The sequence below is a fragment of the Takifugu flavidus genome, chromosome 7 (genome assembly GCF_003711565.1).
Source record: "Takifugu flavidus isolate HTHZ2018 chromosome 7, ASM371156v2, whole genome shotgun sequence".
Lineage (NCBI taxonomy): Eukaryota > Metazoa > Chordata > Actinopteri > Tetraodontiformes > Tetraodontidae > Takifugu > Takifugu flavidus.
Genome location: NC_079526.1, coordinates 943,597 through 967,050, shown reverse-complemented (window position 1 = coordinate 967,050; position 23,454 = coordinate 943,597). Strand labels below are relative to the sequence as shown.

At 45.1% G+C, this 23,454-nt stretch overlaps 1 protein-coding gene and 1 long non-coding RNA gene across 2 annotated transcripts; one reads left to right on the top strand and one right to left on the bottom strand.

Annotated features, from left to right (window-relative positions):
• Window positions 1–120: 120 nt before the first annotated feature.
• On the top strand, window positions 121–16,339 carry LOC130528270 (uncharacterized). The gene is made up of 3 exons (XR_008951257.1): window positions 121–602; window positions 3,634–3,730; window positions 15,680–16,339. It is a non-coding gene; the product is annotated as an uncharacterized LOC130528270 (long non-coding RNA).
• On the bottom strand, window positions 6,019–17,176 carry LOC130528263 (carnitine O-palmitoyltransferase 2, mitochondrial-like). The gene is made up of 5 exons (XM_057037431.1): window positions 16,861–17,176; window positions 16,452–16,532; window positions 14,609–14,715; window positions 13,296–14,534; window positions 6,019–7,241 (listed from the first exon to the last, which is right to left on the bottom strand). The coding sequence occupies exons 1-5, from the start codon at window positions 17,040–17,042 to the stop codon at window positions 6,928–6,930; spliced, it is 1,923 nt and encodes a 640-aa protein (XP_056893411.1). The 5' UTR covers window positions 17,043–17,176; the 3' UTR covers window positions 6,019–6,927.
• Between the last annotated feature and the right edge of the window lie 6,278 nt (window positions 17,177–23,454).

Sequence of the window (23,454 nt, the reverse complement as noted above, 5' to 3'; positions counted from 1 at the left end):
TTGCTAAACTGATCTTTCTTTTCTGGACAGACAATACCTGCAGCTTCTAATATGCACTTTTTTGACAAATTCACCCTCCGTGAATGGCTTTCCTGCTTTAGCAATCATCTCACTAACCACATAGCTAGCTTCGACTGCTGCCGTACTCTCTTTGGTTGCTTTCTTAAAGAAATCTTGTTGCCTCAATAGACGTGTTTTAAGATTGGCAACCCGGTTGGCTCTCTCATCTCCCTGGTATTTTGCATACTCCTCAGCATGCCTAGTTGTGAAATGACGTTTCAAATTGTATTCCTTGTGCACTGCAACTTTCTCTCTGCAAATAAGACACGTCGGGGTGCCCCTGTGCTCAACAAAGAAATATTATATTTCCCACTTTTCCTGAAATTGTCTGTGTTCATGACCAACCTTTTTCTTCACTGCAGTCTTTGAAAAAGACATGTTCGGGGCTGTGTAATATATAATCACCCTCGGTGTCGCTGTCACGTTGAAGTTTCGTGTTGAAGTTTCGTGACGCACGGAGAACCTAATTTCCGCAATGTGCGTCAACGCCCAATGTTGCGAGTCCACAACAAACTGCTCCAATTCAAAATGCAGCAGAAAAAGTGAGTTTTTAAACAATATCACACTCAAGGTTGCGCCGTGATACTGAACATCAGCACTAGTGTGATTCATAGACTGTTATTCTATCGTAGGCACGAGGCTGCAGATAATCAGCCCGTTATACCGATATTCAGTATAACAGCACGACCTCGAGAGTGATATTGCTTTTATACAACAGTTACATTAGCGCATTTTATTAATTAACAGTAACAAGCAACAAAAGATTATGATTTGTTTGTTTATTTAACCATTAATTTGGCTCCGCCGAGACAAATAGTTCCACAACTGGAAGGGAGACGAGGCTGTTGCCAGGCAGCACGTAAACATTTCAAGCGAGCGCCCCGTTTCCACCGAGCTCCAGTGCAAGTTGTCACTAAAGGAGCCACTGTCCTGATTAGTACCGGAGCAACAGGACCAGCGTGAAGTTATACAGAGACGTTGTCGATACCATATTACGTTTGTTTACCTGCTATGTGATCGACACAGGTCGGACCGGTTTTTAACTTTCAGGTCCGTTTGTAACTGTAACAGGCAGCAGAGGCGGGAGCAGCTCCTGGTCGGGGGAGTGTGGCTCTGACTGAGCTCCTGTCTCTACTTACTGAAGCGCCTGAACAGCGGAGTAAAAAAAAAAAGTCTCAGTGCTGTTATGCTCAATATGAGCACTCATGGGACGTCTCTTGTCCAATCAGATTGCTTGGTTGGAACTAACTGTTGTGTAATTCACAATCACTGATTGATTGTTGAGAAATGCTTCTCTGCTTGTATCGAGCCCGGTCGATGTCCCGCCCCCGAGAGCCATATACTCCACCGTGATTGGTAGGTTCATTCAGCTCTGCATACAACACTGTTAAGCGACATTCATATCAAACTCGCGGGCCGCACCAACATTAAACTTTATTATTACGGCGGGGGCCGCAAACTATCGTCCGCGAGCCTGAGACCACTGCTCTACAGCAACAAGAGATTGAGTAAATTGCATAACAACGTTTCTGATTTTGTTTATGTGTTTTCTCTGATACAACAGAGTTGGGGCCCCAAATTTTATGAGGGTAACCTAACAATATTTCCATTTGTTAATGATTTGGTTGTTAAATAGTACGAGCTAAAGGCTATACAAGAAGGACAACCAGGAAAGAAACGTTCCAGTTTATGGACTTTTTAAAAAAAAAGAAACACAGAAAGCCTCCAGCCACACCTGTACTGGTGGCACAGCTGAAAGGACGGGAAATGTGAGCCTATTTGAAATTCTTTTTCATGGGAGCAAAACAGAGCATGAATGAATAAAGTTATTGCTTCATACTGGCTGTCACTTGGAAAAATGTTTGAGACTTTCTGAACTTTGACAAAGCATCTGACATTCCCTTGCTGTGGTGTTTGTGGATGAACATTCAGCTTTCAAATTCTGCACTTTCTCTTTATAATTTTTGTACATGTTGTAAAAATCGAAATACCATTTACTATTTATATTATAGTATGCTATGCAGTTCTAGTTTGATGCTAGCTTTATTTTCCAACCTTGTCGTTATGACCTGTACAATGTAAATAAAGTGAACTTTAATATTTTGAAAGCGGCCATACCTGTCTTAAAATATACATTATTTCTTGTATATGCACACTATTAAAGTTTGAGAGTTCTTATTACCCAGGCCAATCTAAACTACTGAATGAATTTAGGGGTTTTGTAAAATTGCTGAAAAGAACAAATCATCTTATAGTAATTGAAGGTTACAGATATGAAAAAATAAATCCATGTGCCATGAGTGTATATGCAATTTCAAAAAATATTGAAATATCAGTGTGGGAATTTACCTGAACTGGTGATCACTCAACAAAGGCCTCTTGGCAGCTAAAAACCTCCTCATAGTGTCCTCAAGATTTGGTATAGGAAGCCTGTTGTTGAAAAGATTTTTGCATTTTCTTGTGGCCATCATATGTTAAGCAATATCACTGAAACACTGCAAGTTAACAACAGCAAGTGACAGAGTTGTGTTTGAAAGAACATTTCTGTGAAAAGAGAAAAATAAAGAACAATTTGCAACAGTGTTCGTTCCCATTATTATAATTATTATTTTTAATTTAGCAAAATAACTAAAGATGAAGAAAATATGTATGACACGTTCTAACTCCTTACCTGGGTAAACTCTTCTGGTAATGCATTGTTGGCACAAGACTTTGTTGCAAATAGTCACCTGAAGATGGCTTTTTGCTGCTGTAGTTTATTCTACGGATATCCAGAGCAGAGATTCTTAAATTCAATTTTGCAGGCTTCCCCAGTAATGCTGTGTACCGCACAGAGAGTAGATTGGCCATCATGCCGAAAATAACGTTTCCAATTAGATTTTTTCAATTTTGCCTTTAAGATATGTCTCCGTGGAAATGGTTTTCTTTTACACAACAAACAGACTTTAGTGTTCTGTGCAGACAAAACTCCCCCAGTGTGACTGTCTAAACAGACGAATATGCAGATGTTGGAACTGGTAAAACTACTTTGCTGCTAAAAACAAGAGGGTTTAACCACAGTTAATGTTTCAATAGAAGTTATGAGCTAGTATCCATAATCCATCAAGAGAAAACTTTGTTGTGTAGCTACACATTGTGTTAGTGTTGTGTCAGTTAATGTTATTAATAGGCTAAAGAATGATATTCTGTGGCAGAATGATTGTACAAAAGAGAAATTAATTAAGTGAGGCAAGAAGTCAAGTGGAAGCTCAATAATCTTGCAATACCAGTGCAGAGTCTGTCATACCGTATTGATGAGGTCCTGGATGGAAAAGGTGGAGGGAAGGATCGAGGAGGCAACTAAGACACTCTGCACATATTTCAACCAACAAAGATTCGTGCAGAAAAAATTAACCCAATTAGAATCCTGATCGAGAAAAAACAACATTCATCTATGGAGCGGCAGAGGGGGAATAGGGAAAGTGAGTTGCTAACATCAAGGCATTGACCTGAAAACACAGCGGGCTCATTGGACCCGTGTCCTGATGCATCCTGACCAATTGTTGTAATCTACTTGGTCTTTACCACCCTCAGGAGAAGGAGACCAACATGGCCCAGAGAGAGAGGAAAAAATGCAGGTGTTCCATAGAAGACACACTGAGGAATCGTGAATGCAGACTTAAACTTCATGGTATGAAACCCCGAGACTCTGGTGTGAATGGGTATTTTCTTTCTAAGAAGCTGCAGCTAACTGTCCCAGAAAGCATGCTAACAAAAGCAGCTGCACTTCCTCACTACAGTCTCTCACCATTGCAGTCCTGGATTTCCTGTAAAATCATTATGGACCATGAACTTTTAAGTGACTTTTACAGGGACTTCCTGACAAGCTTGGTAGGCTACCAAGAGGTGTCCATTGAGGCGAATGCGGTTGTGTCTCGTGTTTCTGTGCTGGCTGGTGTTTGGTTTTACCTTACCTCACTGTTTTTGGTCTGAAGTGCAGTGGGATAGAGGTTGTTTATGATTGGCTAACATTTTTTTCACACTCGCTCATCATTTGCAATAGCCCATTGAGCCCATTGTAGTGAGCACAGGTAGGGCGTGGCCCCTGTCACACTCTGTTGAAATGGTGTTAAGGTGGCTTTAACATGTTGTGTTGACGAGTTCAGTTCTGATCGGTTGTCCAGTTCTCGCGATTCCTGAGTATCTGAACCCATTGTAGTGAGCACAGGTAGGGCGTGGCCCCTCATCATGTCACACTCTGCTGAAATGGTGTTAAGTTGGCTTTAACATACATAAATCAAATCTAATCAACCTTTATTTAGGTATCATCTGTTAAAATAAAAGTTGTTTCTAGGCATTTTACAGAATCCCAGGGCCTGACCCCCAACAAGCAACAGTAGAAAGAAAAAACTTCCCTTTAACAGGAAGAAACCTTGAGCAGGACCGGATCATGTAGAGCAGGGGTCACCAACCTTTTTGAAACCAAGAGCTACGTCATGGGTACCAAGTCGTGTGAAGGGCTACAGCTTGACACACTCCTCTAAAATAACAAATTGTGTGTCTGTGTGTGTGTATCAATAACTTAGAGTGGGTAACAGAAAAGATCAATATTCAACACTTTCTTATTATTAATCTCAGAAATTGTTCAGATGATCACTTCTACATTTGATCAGAATAAAATGTCGAGTTTTCACCAGACCCTTTCAACCATAAGAAACTGTAGTATCTGACCCGTTCTATGCAGGCTTTACGTCTGTAAGGCCGCAATGTGTTTAGCAGCCAGCCTAAGCACCATATTAGGACATGCTCCACATGTGTGTCCTGTGTCTTCTTCCTTTATGTAAAAGGAGCTGCTAAAAGATGACACTGGAGCCTGTGGGCCCCTGGTTGTTCTCCATATGAGGATGTATAGCATGAAGCATCTTCACCATTCCCTTTTTTGGTAATAACTGAACGCTATACCATTGGGTTGGCCATATTGTATATCGTGAGGTCATCAGAAAAGAATGTGTTTACTTGACTGTATAAGAAGGAGGTATCGATGTAGACACCTCGGAGTTCTTCACCATCGGGACCGCGAAACCTCCCTCGGGCATGCTGCAGCGTCCGATTGATACCTGACTGTTCTCTCCAATAAACATCTTTGATAACCAAGTCGGTGTCTGCGAAGATTCCTTCCTCATCAACACATCTCGGCTACCACCAGGAGAAGATTCACAACAAAATTAAACCATTTTAACAATTCATAAACTATGTTTAACCATGTTTTAAAAAGTTATGCAACATTTAAAAAAATTAACTTTCATATTGAATAAATCTTAACTGAACAAATCTACTGCAATTCTGCTCAAAATCTGTTCCATTTTATCAACACACTTTTTAACTCCTGGGCCTTCTCTTACTGTAGAATGCTTCCCGGTGGGTAGTTAGAATAAGCATTGTAGCTTTCATGACGCGTAGTGAAGCGTCGCGCAACATTGTGCTGCTTCACCGTCATCACAGTCGCCCCACAAATGCAACATACACACCTTCCTTTCACAGTAGTAAAAAATTACTCTTCCTCCCATTCAATTTGAAAATGATAAATTTACTGTCTTCTTTTTGCCATGTTTTTGGGGTAGAAAATTGCCCTCCACTCACCATCTTCACTGCCCGCTAGTTTATTCTCCACAGGCGCAAAGGTTCTTTCATGCGCACAATACTGAACCTTTGAACTAGGTCAGAGTTCACCTTCACTTTATTTATATTTTTATTTTAAGACATTGTCATTTTAAAATCTATGTAATTGCAGGTGTGCTTTTAAAAAAAATAGCGGTAGAACATTTTTTCTTAGACGCACCTCACTTGCGAGTTTTGCTATTTTTAGAACAGGCTTGCGGGCGACTCAGGTGGTCATTGCGGGCGACTTGGTGCCCACGGGCACTGCGTTGGTGACCCCTGATGTAGAGGAACCCTCCTGCTGACGGCCGGCTGGATAGAGAGAGAGGAGAAGGGGGTGGACAGGTAGAGGAGAGAATAGGCAGAGATCAGGGAAATAAATTAATAGTAAAAGCTGCTGGTATAAGAGTAGAGTGGGTCAGCAGGGTTGGAGGTCGGCAGGCCAACATATAGCTATAAAGGTGGCTATCCCTTTAGATAGGGAGCTACTATCTATCTATCTATCTATCTATCTATCTATCTATCTATCTATCTATCTATCTATCTATCTATCTATCTATCTATCTATCTATCTATCTATCTATGTGTCAGTCAAGGAGGAAAAGGGGGAGGACAGGAAAAGGAGGTGTGAGGGTGAAGTTTTGATCACCTGCGCTGTTCGTTCACTAGACTCAGATCAACCACGCAAACAACAGGAGTTCCTTGCAAGGGAGAGTCGAGCAGCAGTTCAAGCTTCCTCTGTCAACTCTGTTTGTCTGCTGCTCGCTCACCTCTTTTATTGGTGCAAACAAAATGGGTGTCTAAACAGGATCTCATAACTCATTGCCTTCTGACATCTTCTCCCATCTTAACGAACTTCTCTAATCTTGACCAACAGGATACATCTGGGTGCTGGGCTTGGTTGTAAGCAGCTTCATCACTTTTATAAAACACTCTCATGTTCTTCTTTTCCTGTTAACATTCCTCAAACACTCAAAATCTACATATCATAGCATTTAAGGATGATACTAATAACAATTACAATAATTCTTCTCATAGAGGAGAGGAGAGGAGAGGAGAGGAGAGGAGAGGAGAGGAGAGGAGAGAGGAGAGGAGAGGAGAGGAGGCCATGAATGGGAGACATACGCCTGTTCAGTTGATCAGGTTTCTGTACCCCTAAATGCTCCACCCACCTGTTCTAACTTTAGAGACTGGGGGGCACAAGTAAACCACCACCAACCACAGGTATATTTAACTGAGGGTTTTTTCTTCTAGGACAGTGAAAATGTCTTCTAAAGACTTGTTCACACATCGACTAAAATCCTTGTGACTGTCAGCCTGGTAGCTAGCAAAAGAGCAATTTATGGCATTATCCTGAAGAAAATAGTGAACACCAAATCCATCAGGCACATCTGGTGCAAAGACTGCCAACACTGAGGTGGCAACTGTGCTGGTAGACAAGGTGAAGCCATCTAGGTCACAATCTGTATACAGGCTGTGCAGTTCCTGGTCCTTGGAAAGCGCCAGGTCACGCAGACCATAGAGATGACAGTATAAACCTTGGCCTGTCAGACAGAAAAATAATGTTTAATGTTAATGACAACATAGCACAAATTTGATTGCCCATGAAATCCCTCTTGGATGGTGTTCCTTTCTTTCTCATTTTTCCTCTCTCTCTCTCCAACTCTCTGTCTCTCTCTTGAGTCATCAATAGAGCTCCCGATAAGTAATGAACAATTCAATAAATGTTTTGAAAAAATCATATTAATGAGCGGTTTCAGTACAGTGAAAAGAACCACCGTTCCAATGATGGGTACTCAGAGAGATGGAGGAAACATTCATAAATAACTATTTTTTGGAGTTTATGAATCAATCCTGATAGATTATTGGAAGTGTGCTTCTTACATAAATCATTTTTTCTCTGACTTCTTGTTAATATTTTTGTTTTGGTATTATTGTTATTACATCCATCCATCCATCCTCTACCGCCTATCCGGGGTCGGGTCACGGGGGCAGCAGCCTAAGAAGAGAAGCCCAGACTTCCCTCTCCCCAGCTACTTCTTCCAGCTCATCCGGAGGGATCCCGAGACGTTCCCAGACCAGTCGAGAGACATAGTCTCTCCAACGTGTCCTAGGTCTTCCCGGGGGTCTCACTGCTCTCTGCACTGCTTCCCCTTCCTCAGACGCCTGATGGTGGTCCAGCAACTTTTCGACGCCGTCCAAAAGTCGTTCTCCATGGCCTCACTGAACTCTTCCCATGCCCGGGTCTTTGCCTCGGCAACAGCCGTAGCTGCACTCCGCTTGGCCTGCCGGTACCTATCTGCTGCCTCAGGAGTCCCACAGGCCAGTGAGGCCCGATATGACTCCTTCTTCAGCTTGACGGTATCCCTCACCGCTGGTGTCCACCAGTGGGTTCGGGTGTTGCCGCCACGACAGGCACCAACCACCTTGCGGCCACAGCACCGGTCAGCTGCCTCAACAATGGAGGCACGGAACATGGTCCACTCGGACTCAATGTCCCCCACCTTGACATGGTCAAAGCTCTCCCGGAGGTGTGAGTTGAAGGTCCTTCTGACAGGAGACTCTGCCAGGCGTTCCCAGCAGACCCTCACAACATGTTTGGGCCTGCCGGGTCTGTCCAGCATTCTTCCCCACCATCGGAGCCAACTCACCACCAGGTGGTGATCAGTTGACAGCTCCGCCCCTCTCTTCACCCGAGTGTCCAGAACATGCGGCCGCAAATCCGATGACACAACCACAAAGTTGTATTATTATATTATTATTTATTATTATTATTATTATTATTATTATTATTATATTATTATTATTATCTGAACAAGACTGAACAAGGAAAAGTAAGAAATGTGGTAAACTGAAAGAAGGAAATTATTATAATCGGAATTATCATTATGGAGAGCCCAATTTTATTGTTTGCCAATCTGTATAGTTGTAACACCCTCTGTGATTTGACCTCTGATCAGGCAAGGGCTCAGGAAGGTGTGTTCTGAGGAAGCTGCTGCACTCCCTGTTGGCAGAAGTATATCATTGTACAGTAGTAGCTTTTTATCTCCTTGAGAGTCACTTTTAGGCTGTGGTTATAAAATATCACACACAGTAGATGCAGTATGTTCTGTCAAGGAAAAAGTTCAACATATGTTTGCTAGAGCCGAAATGCCTGTAAAATAACTTGTACAGGTTCCAAAAAACTCCCATATGTCTTATCTAAAACCATAGAGCAGGGGTCAGAAACCCAAAATGTTGAAAGAGCCATATTGGACCAAAAAAAAAATCTGTCTGGTGCCTTATATAAGCCTTATTATAAAGGCAACACATGCTGTAAGTGTCTATATTAGCTATATTAGCCTACTTTCAAAATGATAAGTAGACTAATATATATAATGAGCATCGTGGAGAGAATGACTAACCACATGACCACTCTGCTGTAAGATGGTGCTGTAAGTTTAACTTCCGTTATAATGAGATGTTGAAATTAAATATTTCTTATACTCATTTTTACAGCATTGGAAAACTTTAAGAATGTGTGTCATGTTTTTTCTGCTACAGAAATTATATATTCACACCACCTTTTCCATTATCATATTTTTGAAAAAGCTCCACAGAGTCACTAGGGAGGCACTAAAGAGCCGCATGCGGCTCTACAGCCGTGGGTTGCCAACCCTGCCCTAGAGCATCAGTGAATTCAGTGAATTGGTTGATGGCGAATGTGACTGGGTTATAATCTGTGGAGCTGGGGGGAGAAAAGGAGTTATTGTTTCTTAACCCCCCTCCCTGGGCTGCCACCTTATCGTGGTGGAGGGGTTTGCGTGTCCCAATGATCCCAGGAGCTCCGTTGTCTGGGGCTATATGCCCCTGGTAGGGCCACCCATGGCAAACAGGTCCTAGGTGAGGGACCAGATAAAGCGTAGCCCAGGACCCCCTAATGATGCTGAACAACATTGGTGCCAAGTTTCCCTTGCCCGGATGCGGGTCACCGGGGCCCCCTCGTGGAGCCAGGCCTGGGGGTGGGGCACGTTGGCGAGCGCCTGGTGGCCGGACCTCTGCCCATGGAGTCCGGCCGGGCGCAGCCCGAAGAGGCAACATGGGACCCCCTTCCCGTGGGCTCACCACCTGCAGGAGGGGTCAAGGGGTCGGGTGCATTGTGTTTTGGGTAGCAGCCGGAGGCAGGGACCTTGGCGGTCTGATTCCCGGCTGCACAAACTGGCTCTAGGGACATGGAATGTCACCTCTCTGGTGGGAAAGGAGCCTGAGTTGGTGCGCGAGGTTGAGAAGTTCCGACTAGATATAGTTGGCCTCACCTCGACGCACGGCAAGGGCTCTGGAACCAGTCTTCTTGAGAGGGGTTGGACTCTCTACCACTCTGGAGTTGCCAATGGTGAGAGGCGACGAGCAGGGGTGGCAATTCTGGTTGCTCCCCAGCTCAGTGCCTGTGTATTGGAGTTTACCCCGGTGGATGAGAGGGTAGCCTCCCTTCGCCTTCGGGTGGGGGGACGGATCCTGACTGTTGTTTGTGCCTATGGTCCAAACAGCAGTTCAGCGTATCCACCCTTTTTGGAGTCCTTAGAGGGAGTGCTGGAGAGTGCCCCTTCTGGGGGCTCCCTCGTCCTCTGGGTGACTTCAATGCTCACGTTGGCAATGACAGTGTGACCTGGAGAGGTGTGATTGGGAAGAACGGCCCCCCTGATCTGAACCCGAGTGGTGTTTTGTTATTGGACTTCTGTGCTCGTCTCAGATTGTCCATAACGAACACCTTGTTCAGACATAAAGGCGTCCACATGTGCACTTGGCACCAGGACGCCTTAGGCCGCAGATCGATGATCGACTTTGTGGTTGTGTCATCGGATTTGCGGCCGCATGTTCTGGACACCCGGGTGAAGAGAGGGGCGGAGCTGTCAACTGATCACCACCTGGTGGTGAGTTGGCTCCGATGGTGAGGAAGGATGCCGGACAGACCTGGTAGGCCCAAACGTGTTGTGAGGGTCTGCTGGGAACGCCTGGCAGAGTCCCCTGTCAGAAGGAGCTTCAACTCACGCCTCCGGGAGAGCTTTGACCATGTCCCGGGGGAGGCGGGGGACATTGAGTCCGAGTGGACCGTGTTCCGTGCCTCCATTGTTGAGGCAGCTGACCGGTGCTGTGGCCGCAAGGTGGTTGGTGCCTGTCGTGGCGGCAATGCCCGAACCCGCTGGTGGACACCAGCGGTGAGGGATGCCGTCAAGCTGAAGAAGGAGTCGTATCGGGCCTTACTGGCCTGTGGGACTCCTGAGGCAGCAGATGGGTACCGGCGTGCCAAGCGGAGTGCAGCTACGGCGGTTGCCGAGGCAAAGACTCGGGCATGGGAAGAGTTCGGTGAGGCCATGGAGAATGACTTTCGGACGGCCTCGAAAAGGTTCTGGACCACCATCCGGCGTTTGAGGAGGGGGGGAAGCAGTGCACTGTCAACACTGTGTATAGTGGTGATGGTGTGCTGCTGACCTCAACTCGGGATGTTGTGGATCGGTGGAAGGAATACTTCGAGGACCTCCTCAATCCCACCAACACGCCTTCCAGTGAGGAAGTAGGGCCTGGGGACCTGGAGATGGGCTCTCGTATCTCCGGGGCTGAAGTTGCCGAGGTAGTTAAAAAACTCCTCAGTGGCAAGGCCCCGGGGGTGGATGAGATCCGCCCAGAGTCCCTTAAGGCTCTGGATGTTGTAGGGCTGTCGTGGTTGACTCGACTCTGCAGCATCGCGTGGACATCGGGGCAGTGCCGCTGGATTGGCAGACCGGGGTGGTAGTCCCTCTTTTTAAGAAGGGGGACCGGAGGGTGTGTTCCAACTATAGTGGGATCACACTCCTCAGCCTCCCTGGTAAGGTCTATTCAGGGGTACTGGAGAGGAGGGTCCGCCGGATAGTCGAACCTCGGATTCAGGAGGAGCAATGTGGTTTTCGTCCTGGGCGTGGAACAGTGGACCAGCTCTACACCCTCAGCAGGGTCTTCGAGGGTGCATGGGAGTTTGCCCGACCAGTCCACATGTGTTTTGTGGACTTGGAGAAGGCATTCGACCGTGTCCCTCGGGGGGTCCTGGGGGGGTCCTCCGAGAGTATGGGGTGTCGGGCCCGCTGATACGGGCTGTCCGCTCCCTGTACGATCAGTGCCAGAGTTTGGTCCGAATTGCTGGCAGTAAGTCGAACTCGTTTCCGGTGAGGGTTGGCCTCCGCCAGGGCTGCCCTTTGTCACCGATTCTGTTCATAATTTTTATGGACAGAATTTCTAGGTGCAGTCATGGTGTTGAGGGGATCCGGTTTGGTGACCTCAGGATCGCGTCTCTGCTTTTTGCGGATGATGTGGTCCTGTTGGCTTCATCGGCCCGTGACCTCCAACTATCACTTGATCGGTTCGCCGCCGCATGTGAAGCAGCTGGGATGAGAATCAGCACCTCCAAATCCGAGGCCATGGTTCTCGACCGGAAAAGGTGGAGTGCCTTCTCCGGGTAAAGGAGGAGATCCTGCCCCAAGTGGAGGAGTTTAAGTACCTCGGGGTCTTGTTCACGAGTGAGGGAAGAATGGAGCGGGAGGGGGAGATCGACAGGCGGATCGGTGCGGCGTCCACAGTAATGCGGACTCTGCACCGGTCCGTTGTGGTGAAGAGAGAGCTGAGCCGAAAGGCGAAGCTTGATTTACCGGTCGATCTTCGTTCCTACCCTCACCTATGGTCATGAGCTTTGGGTAATGACCGAAAGAACAAGATCACGGGTACAAGCGGCTGAAATGAGCTTCCTCCGTAGGGTGGCTGGGCTCTCCCTTAGAGATAGGGTGAGAAGCTCTGCCATCCGGGAGGAGCTCGGAGTAGAGTCGCTGCTCCTCCGCGTTGAGAGGAGCCAGATGGGGTGGCTTGGGCATCTAGTCAGGATGCCCCCTGGACGCCTCCCTGGTGAGGTGTTCAGAGCATGTCCCTCCGGTAGGAGACCCCCGGGGAGACCCAGGACACGTTGGAGAGATTATGTCTCTCGACTGGCCTGGGAACGCCTGGGGATCCCTCCGGATGAGCTGGAGGAGGTAGCTGGGAGAGGGAAGTCTGGGCTTCTCTCCTTAGGCTGCTGCCCCCGCGACCTGACCCCGGAAAAGCGGTAGAGAATGGATGGATGGATGGATGTTTCTTAACCATTGGTTATCAGTTGCTTCTTTTAGTTGCTGGAGATAGTGGTGCTCGGGTGGTAGGCTCTCTCCTGTCCTGTCTGAGGTTATCTGGGAAGTGGATTTTTCTGCACTTAGTGAATATTTGGTGGTTTTGGCTGATTTCTCTATTATGAAGGGTTCTTCCCTCTTAGTGAGAGACCTCACCTATTCAACTGACTCCAGCCCAATGTTTGAACTTTTTTTCCCCATTTGTGTGAATGTCCTCACAATATGATTTAATCATTTTGCATAAATTGGTATTTCAAACCATGTCTTATGCCCAAAGGCTTGCCTTTTTGTTTTGTTTGCTTTTCTAGTCAAATTAGAAGTGAAGTTGTGAGATGGAATTAATTTTTGAAGGTTGTTCCAAAATATTAAAACGTATCTCCTCCCCTTTCTTTGCATTTATGGTGTCACAAATTATAGCTACAAAAATGTTAAACTCACCCATAGATGCTTCTTTGACAAGCTGCCTGTGGTACCTGGAGCACTGGTAGAGCATGGCCTTTAGTTGTTGTACGCTGTGTTGGTCTCGCTGACAAACGAAGGCATTAGAACATTGTTTTGTGTAGGTGGTGGCTGATGGAATAATCTCTAAACGACCATGCTTGAATCTCGCCATACTGCATGACTCAGATGTAGGAACAGTTTGTCCACGCATCCTCAGGAAGCCCATTTGAAAAGCAAGCTGGGCCATACTGTCTGGGCTCAAGTTATTTTTCTTCATTGTTTCCTTCCCACCTTTCCCAAAGATCATAAAATCAATACTGAGTTGTGACACATGTAAATCAAAGTTGTCATTGGCTTTCTTGATGCCGTTCTTCAGCACACTGTCCAGGTTAAACTGTAACTGATGCACAGCAGAAGCTGAATCCACGGCAGCAGCAACAGAGCCTGGGTGCACCTGCGGCTGCTCTGTTGAGTCTTTGTAGATTTTTTCCACAATATCAGCCATGGTCATGCCATCACCCCAGGAGTGCTCCATGCAACTGCCAGCTTCACCAGATTTTGAAACATGGAGACTGAAAGACTTATCAAGCCACCTATTGCAGCCATTAGTCAGCAGCAAACTATGTAACATGTCATCACCCTTCTTCATACTTGCATCATCCAGACAGAGACAGCAAACAGCGCTGTCCACAAGCCTTAAATTGTCTGTATTTCCACAATTTACCAGTTTGTCCCTCAGTTCGGCCCACACGTCTCGGTTCTCACTGGTCAAGATTCCAATAGGAAAGGCAGGTGCTGGTGTCAGGTCAGTCAAAATGTAGTTCAAGTGGGCCTGGATCTCTGTAGGCTTCAACAAGTTTCCATCCCTGTCTACAACATCAAAAACATACATGTTGCCATTTCTCATAACAAGAACATGGCGGCCTTTCTCATTAGTAAAGAGCTCATCTCGGCCCTGTCCTGGAATTCGAGTTGTGTTAAAGACACGATGGTACTGAGACATGTCCAGTGGGTAGGCGTCAACCATCTGAGCTCCATAAGGCTGGAAGTGTAAAACATTTGGCTCCAGTAGTCCAGTTCGCAGTGTTTTCATGTAGCGCAAAGTTGAGCAGAGCAGATTGGTGGCCCGCACCAACTGTTGATTATACTCTGTCTTTGGGTCTGGTCGAAGCAGCCCAAAAATATTGAAGTGCAGTAAAGATTTGCGATTTTTAAGATACATGTCTAACCAGGGTCCTGAAAGAAAGTTATTCATCCATCAGTACGTATGAATTGTTGTTTTTTTTGTAATATAAGAATGTTAAAATCACCTGAAATGTAGCTTGTGTGGTTGTTGATTTTATCCTTAGCTACCAGTTCCTTGTGTAATTCTCTGCCGACACCATTCAGGAAGTCTTGGGCAATTTTCTCTGTGGTTCTAAGATTACAAAATGATAAACATTGTTGGAAGAATTAGGTAAATATCTGACAGTTATCGTGACAGTATTTTCTTTTTCTTCATTGAAAATCTTTACATTTACGTTTCCGGTGTTCAAACAAACACATGCAGTAACTTTAACAAATAGTTATTATACATTTCTAGAATGATAATGACCAAATCATTAGTGATCAGTTTTTGTAAATAAACAAGCAACTAATAATATATTTTATCTTTCTTTATTTTCTGGGGTAATCCTAGGTGGGGGTCACCTCGAGCCAGGCTTGATGCTCCTCATTGCTGCTTTTTGCGGATGACGTACCATCGAGCAAGGGCCTCCAACACATGCTGGTGCGGTTTGCGACCGTACCGAGTGTGAAGCGGCGGCAGGGATCGATCAGGACCTCCAAGTCAGAGTCCATGGTCCTCACTCAGAAAAAGGTAGAGTGCCTTCTCTGGGTCAGGAAGGAGGTCCTGCCTCAGGTGGAGGAGTTCAAGTATCTCGGGATCTTGTTCACGAGTGAGGGTAGTATGGAACGGGGGATCGACAGGCGGTTTGGTATCGGCATCTGCAGTGACGCGGGCCTTTGTGTTGGTGCCTTTTGTTTGAGTTTTGTTTTCCTGGTTTTCTCACTGGGGGCGTGGTGGATTCACCTGGGTACCATTCACTGGTGACCGTCGCAGCTGGTTAGCAATCTACACGCTTCAAAAGCCGCTGCCTCCCAATCACCAGCGTCTGATCATTTCACCGGCTTTGTGGTAAACATGGACCAATGATATCTTCTCGTATTTCATTCCTTCTAGTAACTTTCCTCGTTTATCTCACGTCTTGTCCTAGGTCACCACGCGTCCCTCTTTCGGAGAAACGAGCTGCACTCCACACACCTTTTCACCACGTGGTGCAGTTCTCTAAGTTCATAAAGTTTTGTGTTAACCCCATCAGCTGTTGTTTGTCTGCTTACAGGTCCTGCCTGAATCACATCCTAACACCCTGGCCAAGAGAACCTGTGTCCATAATGGTGAGGAGATTTCTGTGGAGGAGATGAACTGTACCAGCTCTGAGGGTCAGGGACAGGATCACAACTGCATTCCATTCAGCTCATCCGCCTTGCACACACTCACTGCCACATTGCTTTAAGCTTGATGCCAGACTTTCTAGTGTTATTCTGTTGCCTGTTTTCCTGTCAGTGACCTAATAATCACTTTGTTTTCTGGCTGACCTCATCTGTGCCCGACAGGACTTAACCAGAATAACTGGAGATATTATGCCTGATAGAGTCATTTGCAGATGCAAGAGTTGACCAGAGACTACCTAGAATTTTGTTACTTAAGCAAATTCTGCACATATTCTATTCAAAACTGTTCGTGTAAATATTGATAAATCATAATATGAGTAATATTTGTGACATTTTATGTTATAGAAATGCTATGCACTTCTAGTTGAATGCTACCTGTGGTACTCAGCTAGAAAATATGCACAATTAAAATAGTTGAATCTAACATTTTGCAAGTAGGCATACTTGTTTTACAAGATACACGATTCCTTGTCTCTGCAGTTACACTCGGAGAATTATTTTTACCCTGGCCCATCCCAACTATTGGCTGAATTTAGGATATTTGTTAAATTGCTTCTAATAATAAATCATATTATAGGAACTGGAGGTTACATATAGGAGAAAAAATGCATGTGGTGTATGTTATCGAGAAAATGTTGAAATATCAGTGTGGGAATTTACCTGAACTGGTGATCACTCAACAAAGGTCTCTTGGCAGCTAAAAATCTCCTCATAGTGTCCTCAAGGTTTGGTATAGGAAGCCTGTTTTTAAAAAGATTAATGCTTTTTCTGGTCTCCATCCTATGTTAAGAAATATCACTGAGGTAATAATATTGCCAGATAATTACTATTTACAGGTCAGACTTGAGATGAAACGGAGTATTCTGTCCTACAACAGAAAATCTACATTTTTTTCAAGGGTCATTTTTTTAAACTTTTTTTTTAAAAGGTTAAAACACAGGAAATATTGAAGGCAACTATTTGTAACAATAACTGTGTGTTTCCAATATTATTTCACATTTATCTGTGTAATAAGTAAATATAAATCTGAAGAAAATGGCTATGATTCGTTTTATCCTTAACTCCTTACCTGGGTAAACTCTTCTGGTAATGCATTGTTGGCACAAGACTTTGTTGCAAATAGTCACCTGAAGATGGCTTTTTGCTGCTGTAGTTTATTCTACAGATATCCAGAGCAGTGATTCTTGAAATAAATTTTTCAGGCTTCCCTAGTAATGCTGTGTACCGCATAGAGAGTAGATCGGCCATCATGCTGAGAACAAATGAATTTTCAAAGAAAATGCTTCAACAGAAGAGACTGTTATGTATTTTGGTTGAATGGTGAGGAAGAGATTAAAACAGGTTTCTTGTAACAACAAATATTTGCCTTCAAGACATATCTCGATGGTAATAGTTCCCTTTACTTCATCTCAACAAACAGACCTGTGTTCTGGGCAAACAATGTGCCTGTGTGACTTATTGTGAGAAGAATTATTGTTGTTATTACTATTATCGTTTCAATGCTATAATAAGTATAGTAAGTAGAATTAGAATGTTTAATCAAAAGGAATGTATGAGTGTTTGAACCAAGTATTGAAGCTGTTATGTACCCAGCACTGGGAGGTATCATGTTCAAGGACACGAGGAAGTCGTAGAGATAGGAGGAGAAGGAATCATGAGGTCAGATTGACACAAATCTTGTGTGCACCAAATAAAAGAGGAGAGCGAGCAGCAGACGGACGGAGTTGAGAGAGGAAGCTTGAACTGCTCGTCAGCTCTCCCTTGCAAGGCCTCCTGTTGTTTGTGTGGTTGATCTGAGTCTAGTGAACGAACAGCGCGGGTGACCAAACATCACCCTCACAAAAATTGGTCCTTCGAGCCGGATCCCAAGACCTGGAGAGGAGCGCCGTGGGACGACCGAACGCCGAAGTCTGCGCAGCCGGAGTCAAAAAGACGTCCAAAGTGAAAGACCTTTCATCACGAGTTGACGGAAGGCCGGTCTTCGTCCCTCCCAGGGCGACCATCTCCAGTGACGGGAAGAAGGCACCAAAACAACTCAGAGAGAAACCATAGCGACAACGGAGTGAGTATAAGACACAAAAAGCGCTGCACAGAAAATACCGCGGTATTGCCTGCCTGGTCATCAGGAGAGAAGCAGAGGCAAGATACACCCGCCTCCTCGGAGGTAGAAGCCTGGTGTATACTCTCCTGATTAAAAAAGAGGGGTTATAAGGCCACGGCAGAGGGACTGAACTAGATATCCTGTATGGATTGAGGGTTGTTCAGTCGGGAGATCAGGCGTCTCCACTCAAGTACATAAAAACTGATAAATAAAGTGCAAACATGGGCAACCAACATTCCACAAAAGGTGCTGAATTCGAAATCCCACTATCATGTAAACACATGGAAGACAAATATCCAGGTTCATGCTCATATGTTCAGCTGTGGATGACTAAGTTCGATTGGGATGGTAACTTAGACAGGCCAGGCAATATTACAAAATTAAAAGAAGTTACTATACTAACGGTACTGAAACACAGCAAGTCCTCATGTGCGTTAATGGCAAGAAATGGGGCACTGTTAGAGGAGATTGGGTCCCAGTGGATCCAGCCACTCAACAACCATGGCAGCCTGGCAGCCAAGAACTAAATGACAGACTTGACAGACTGTACGAGCGCATGCGAACTACTTTTACCAGACGAGCTGACTACAGCGCCATTATGGCCACAAGACAAAAGACTGACGAAAGTTTTGAAGACTATAGCATGAGAATGAAAGATGTGTTCCGGAAAAAATAGTGGAATTCCGTATGTGGAAGAACCAGAAGGTCCCTACCAACAGCAGTTAAAGCAAGCTATACATGGGGGATCAAAATCAGAGATAAAAACCTGGGTAGAGAGACAATTAGTTGATTTCGGAACTTGTAACCTAAACCGCTATGAACAACATGCTATGCATGCTGAAAGACAATGCCAAAAAAGTAAGAACCAATTAACAGGCATGTTTTTCAATGCCAACCCTCTCCCAAGCCGAGGCCGCAGACGTGGGCGAGGCCGAGGCGGAAGGGGAGGAGGAGGCAATTTCCGTGAAAAAGATCAGTGTCATTATTGTAAAAATTATGGACACTGGGAACGTGATTGCAAAAAGAAACAACGTAACCAGAGATACAATAGAGGACAGCAGCAAGGTTCTAATCCACCTCAACAATGACTAGAACCGGAAAAAGATGTCACAAAAATTAAAACAAATCAGGCCACAAAATTTGACCAATTTGAAAAAGAAGACTTAGAAGATGTTTTAGACTTAGAAACCATCTTCCTGTTTGCTGAAGGCAAACCAGAAATACAACTGACCGTGTTAGGCAATTCTTTAACATTCTTAGTAGACACGGGTGCAGGTAAATCAGTAATTAGAGATCCAATAGCCCTGACACCAACTTCTACACAGATTTTTGTGAGATCAGCAAATGGTCTCGTAACTAAAGAAAGAATGTCAGTTCCTGTAGATGTTTGTGACCCTGTAAGTGGAATCACACTTAAAGCCCCTTTCGTGATCTCCACCACATGTCCCGTAAATCTGTTAGGAAGAGATCTTATCTCTCAGCTTCAGTTGATGATTCGTACCACAGCCGAAGGAATGTGGTCTGTAGATAGAATGGTTAATCTGTGGGTAAGGAAGGAGAGATGTGCAGTAAATTTTGGTCACTTGACATTCCTGAAAAACAGCCCTCTCCATTTTCTGACCCAATCACTATGATATATGGTAAAGCTCTGTCATACTTACAGCCTGAAGCCCAGCTCCACAATCAAGCTGACCTGCATGTAACCATGCACGTGGAGCGCACTGGTGGATTCTGTAAATCAGACCCACACGGCGCATCAAGCTATGCAGAGAAGTTTGCTAAACTTAAAGATCCACAAATGATTGTAATTATGCACCTATATGTGTGTGGTCAGACCGCTGTCTGCACGGCAGGAAGCCTTTCCGCCGAAGCAGCAGCACTATTCAAAGTGTCAGGTTCTGTACCACATGTTTCTATTGCTAAACCGCTTAAGAAAAGATGGCAAGACTTGGGATGTGACGTAAAACACTGGAGCAGCCTGCCCTATAGGCCTAAGGGTGAGGTTGATTTTAATGATCAGTTCCAGGTGTGGCGCATTCCCTTTAAAACATGGTTGCTGACTCATCCAGCAACGCACCTCACAGACCAGAGTTCATGAGAAGAAGACATCTTCCTCACACAGGAGGAAGAGGAGAAGCTGAAAGAACTTCCCCCTGAATTATGGTCGGAAGGACCTGCAGATGTAGGTCTTATAAAAGGAGCAGAACCTGTAAAAATAATCCCTAAATCAGATTATAGACCATTTCAGAGACAATATCCCCTTAAGACTGATGCACAGGAGGGTATTGTTCCGATATTTAACTCACTGCTTAATGCAGGAGTCATCAGAGAGTGTCCTGAATCCCCTATAAATACACCCCTATTTCCAGTAAGGAAGGCATCACCGTCTACCGGCTGGCGGATGGTGCAGGACCTGCAAGCTGTAAACGCTGCAGTGGTCCCTAGGTCTCCCTTAGTCGCAGATCCATACACTCTGCTGAATGACTTAAACCCTGAACATCAGTGGTACACGGTGATAGATGTATCCAATGCATTTTTCTCTGTACCAGTACATCCAGACAGCCAGTTTTGGTTTGCGTTTACGTTTCAAGGATGGAGGTACACCTGGACAAGGTTACCTCAGGGCTACTGTGAGAGTCCCACAATCTTTTCTCAGGTAATGATGTCATCGTTAGCTAAGTTTAAACCTCCGTGTGGAAGTCAAATCCTCGTCTACGTGGATGACATCCTCATGGCGTCAAAAACAGAGGCAGATTGTTGGTCAGACACGCTAGCATTGCTACACTGGCTAGCCGCTCAAGGCCATACATTAAGCAAAAGCAAACTGCAACTGGTGAAGCAGGAAGTGATTTATCTGGGCCATGTTTTGACACATAATGGTAAAGCTATTCTCGAGTCGAGGAAAACAGCAGTGCTTGAAGCCCCAAAACCAAAAACAAAGAAGCAGATGATGTCATTCTTAGGACTAGTGAATTTTTGCAGATCATGGATCTTAGATTATGCGAAAGTAACTGCCCCTTTACAAGCATTGATGTATGATAATCCCTTAGCAATGACTGATGTGTTAACTTGGACCCCTGAAGCTGAAGAAGCATTTACACACACAAAACAGGCCCTTGTAGGTGCTGGAGTGTTAAAGCTGCCAGACTATCAGAAGCCTTTTGAGCAGGTCGTAGATTGCAAGGGTGACTTTGTGACTTCAGTTTTGTTGCAGAAGCACGGAGATAAGAGGCAGCCAGTGGCCTACTACTCCCACAAGCTAGATCCCGTAGTTTGTGCACTCCCACCATGCGTTAAAGCAGTGGTGGCAGCATCTGAGGCAGTAAAAGCCTCCGCAGGAGTGGTGCTATATCATGAGCTAACTTTGCTAGTTCCACATGCAGTGTCAATACTGCTGCTACAAAGTAAGATAGCATTCCTGTCGCCAGCACGTCATCTTTCCTGTATGGCAGTGTTGCTGTCTCAGCTGAATCTGACGATTCGTCGCTGTACGACCTTAAACACAGCAACGCTGCTACCCACCGCAGAAGAGGGACACCAGCACAACTGCCTGGATGAGGTCTCCACCAAGGTCCTGCCGCGACCAGATCTCAGTGATGTCGCGTTGACTACAGGACAGACACTCTTTGTGGATGGATCATCGAGAAAGGATGACTGTGGACGCACTAGAACCGCCTATGCAGTAGTTACAGCAACTGAGGTGGTGGAGGCGAAATCACTTCCCTCTTCCTATTCTGCTCAAGCTGCAGAACTCGTCGCACTCACACGTGCCTGTGAACTAAGCAAAGGACAAGATGTTACCATTTACACAGATAGTCAATATGCATTTTCCACACTGTTGTGTTTGCTCAACAATGGAATTTAAGAGGGATGAAAACGTCGACCGGCAAACCGGTCATGCATGCAGAACTGTTAAAAAAGTTATTGGCAGCAGTACAGCAGCTACGTAAAATAGCTGTATGTAAATGCACTGCACACACTAACAACACAGACGCAGTCTCACAAGGCAATGCCTTTGCTGACAGAGCCGCAAAGGCTGCAGCAAATAACAACACACTTCTTGATGAGGACTCATTTAGCCTAGAACCTGCAGATAATGATATTCTAAAAGAAATGCAACAAAGTGTTCCAGAAAAAGAAAAGGCCATGTGGAAGAAGCGAGGAGCCAAACTGGATGACAAAGGACTGTTAACCATAGGAAACAAGCCAATCCTTTCCCGGAATATGCATAAATGGGCAGCATTAGTGAGCCATGGGCCATGCCATGTCTCAACAGGAGGGATGGTACAGATGGTTAATGAACATTATTACACTATAGGATTTCATACCTACTCAAAAAATTTTTGTTCACAGTGTGCTATTTGTGTAAAACACAGCCCACAGGGAGCCCTTAAGGCCCCTGCAGGCACTACACCATTACCAAATCATCCATTTCACACAGTTTTTCTAGATTTTATTCAGCTAACACCATGTGAAGGTAAACAATATTGTCTAGTAGTGTTAGATGGATTTACTAGGGTGGTAGTAGAAATTTTCCCCACAGCAAAAGCAGATGCACTGACAGTGGCAAAAGTTTTATGTAGAGAGATCATTCCCAGGTTTGGCATCCTGAAGGTCATCTGGAGCGACAATGGAAGCCATTTTGTAAATGAGATAGTGAAAACTGTAGGAGTAACTTTGGACATTGATTTGAAGAATCACTGCGCATACCACCCTCAGAGTGCAGGATTGGTTGAAAGAGTCAACGGTACTATTAAGAACAGACTGAAGAAATGTATGGACGAGACAGGAAAGAACTGGATGTTTTGTCTCGACCTGGTGAAATTATGGATGCACATAACACCACACAAGAAAACAGGCATCGCACCTTTTGAAGCATTATATGGGCGGCCTTATTGCCTACCATACTTTGCAACAACAAATGAGCTAAAACATGTTGAGGAAACAATAGCAGATTATCTGAAAAAAGTGTTACTTAACCGATGTGTGAATACTGTAAATGTTCTGCCTAGTCCTGTGTCTTCCACAGATTCCACCCCCCAGGAACCCATTCAACTGGGCGACTACGTGTGGGTGAAGAAGTTTGTGCGAAAGAGGTGGAACACGCCTAGATGGGAAGGTCCTTATCAAGTACAGCTGACCACAAAGACTGCAGTTCGAGTGGACGGGAAACTGTCGTGGATACACCTTTCCCATTGTAAGAAACAGAAAATTCTTCCAGGTGAAGGCGAGGGAGCAGTGGCGGACTCTCCGTAAACGGCTGACGGCCTGTATAGGTCCAGCAACGGCTGAACCCTGTCGGAACCTGTGAAGAAGATCTAAAAGGAAATGAAGTTGTTCTTCCTAATTGTGGTGAGTGCTGTGACGGCGGACTTTTGGTCTTTGGAACTTCCGACAGGAGGGAGGTAATCAGGGACAGAAAGATACTCTGAGACAGGATGAGAGCTACGCGCGCGCTAAACGCACTGTAGTTAGCCACTTAGAACATTCGTGGTTAGAACAAAATCCAGAGTCCTCACACACTTACAGTTTGAATACATGGTGGCGCTATGTTAATTTCAC

Excerpts from the sequence above, each read along its gene's own strand:
- LOC130528263 (XM_057037431.1), bottom strand. The coding sequence starts at position 17,042 with ATGATGGCCGATCTACTCTCTATGCGGTACACAGCATTACTAGGGAAG. Across the intron at positions 16,533-16,860 it reads TACCAGAAGAGTTTACCCAG|GCTTCCTATACCAAACCTTG; the intron begins GTAAGGAGTTAA and ends TTTTAAAAACAG. Across the intron at positions 7,242-13,295 it reads TGTCAAAGAAGCATCTATGG|GCCAAGGTTTATACTGTCAT; the intron begins GTGAGTTTAACA and ends TCTGTCTGACAG.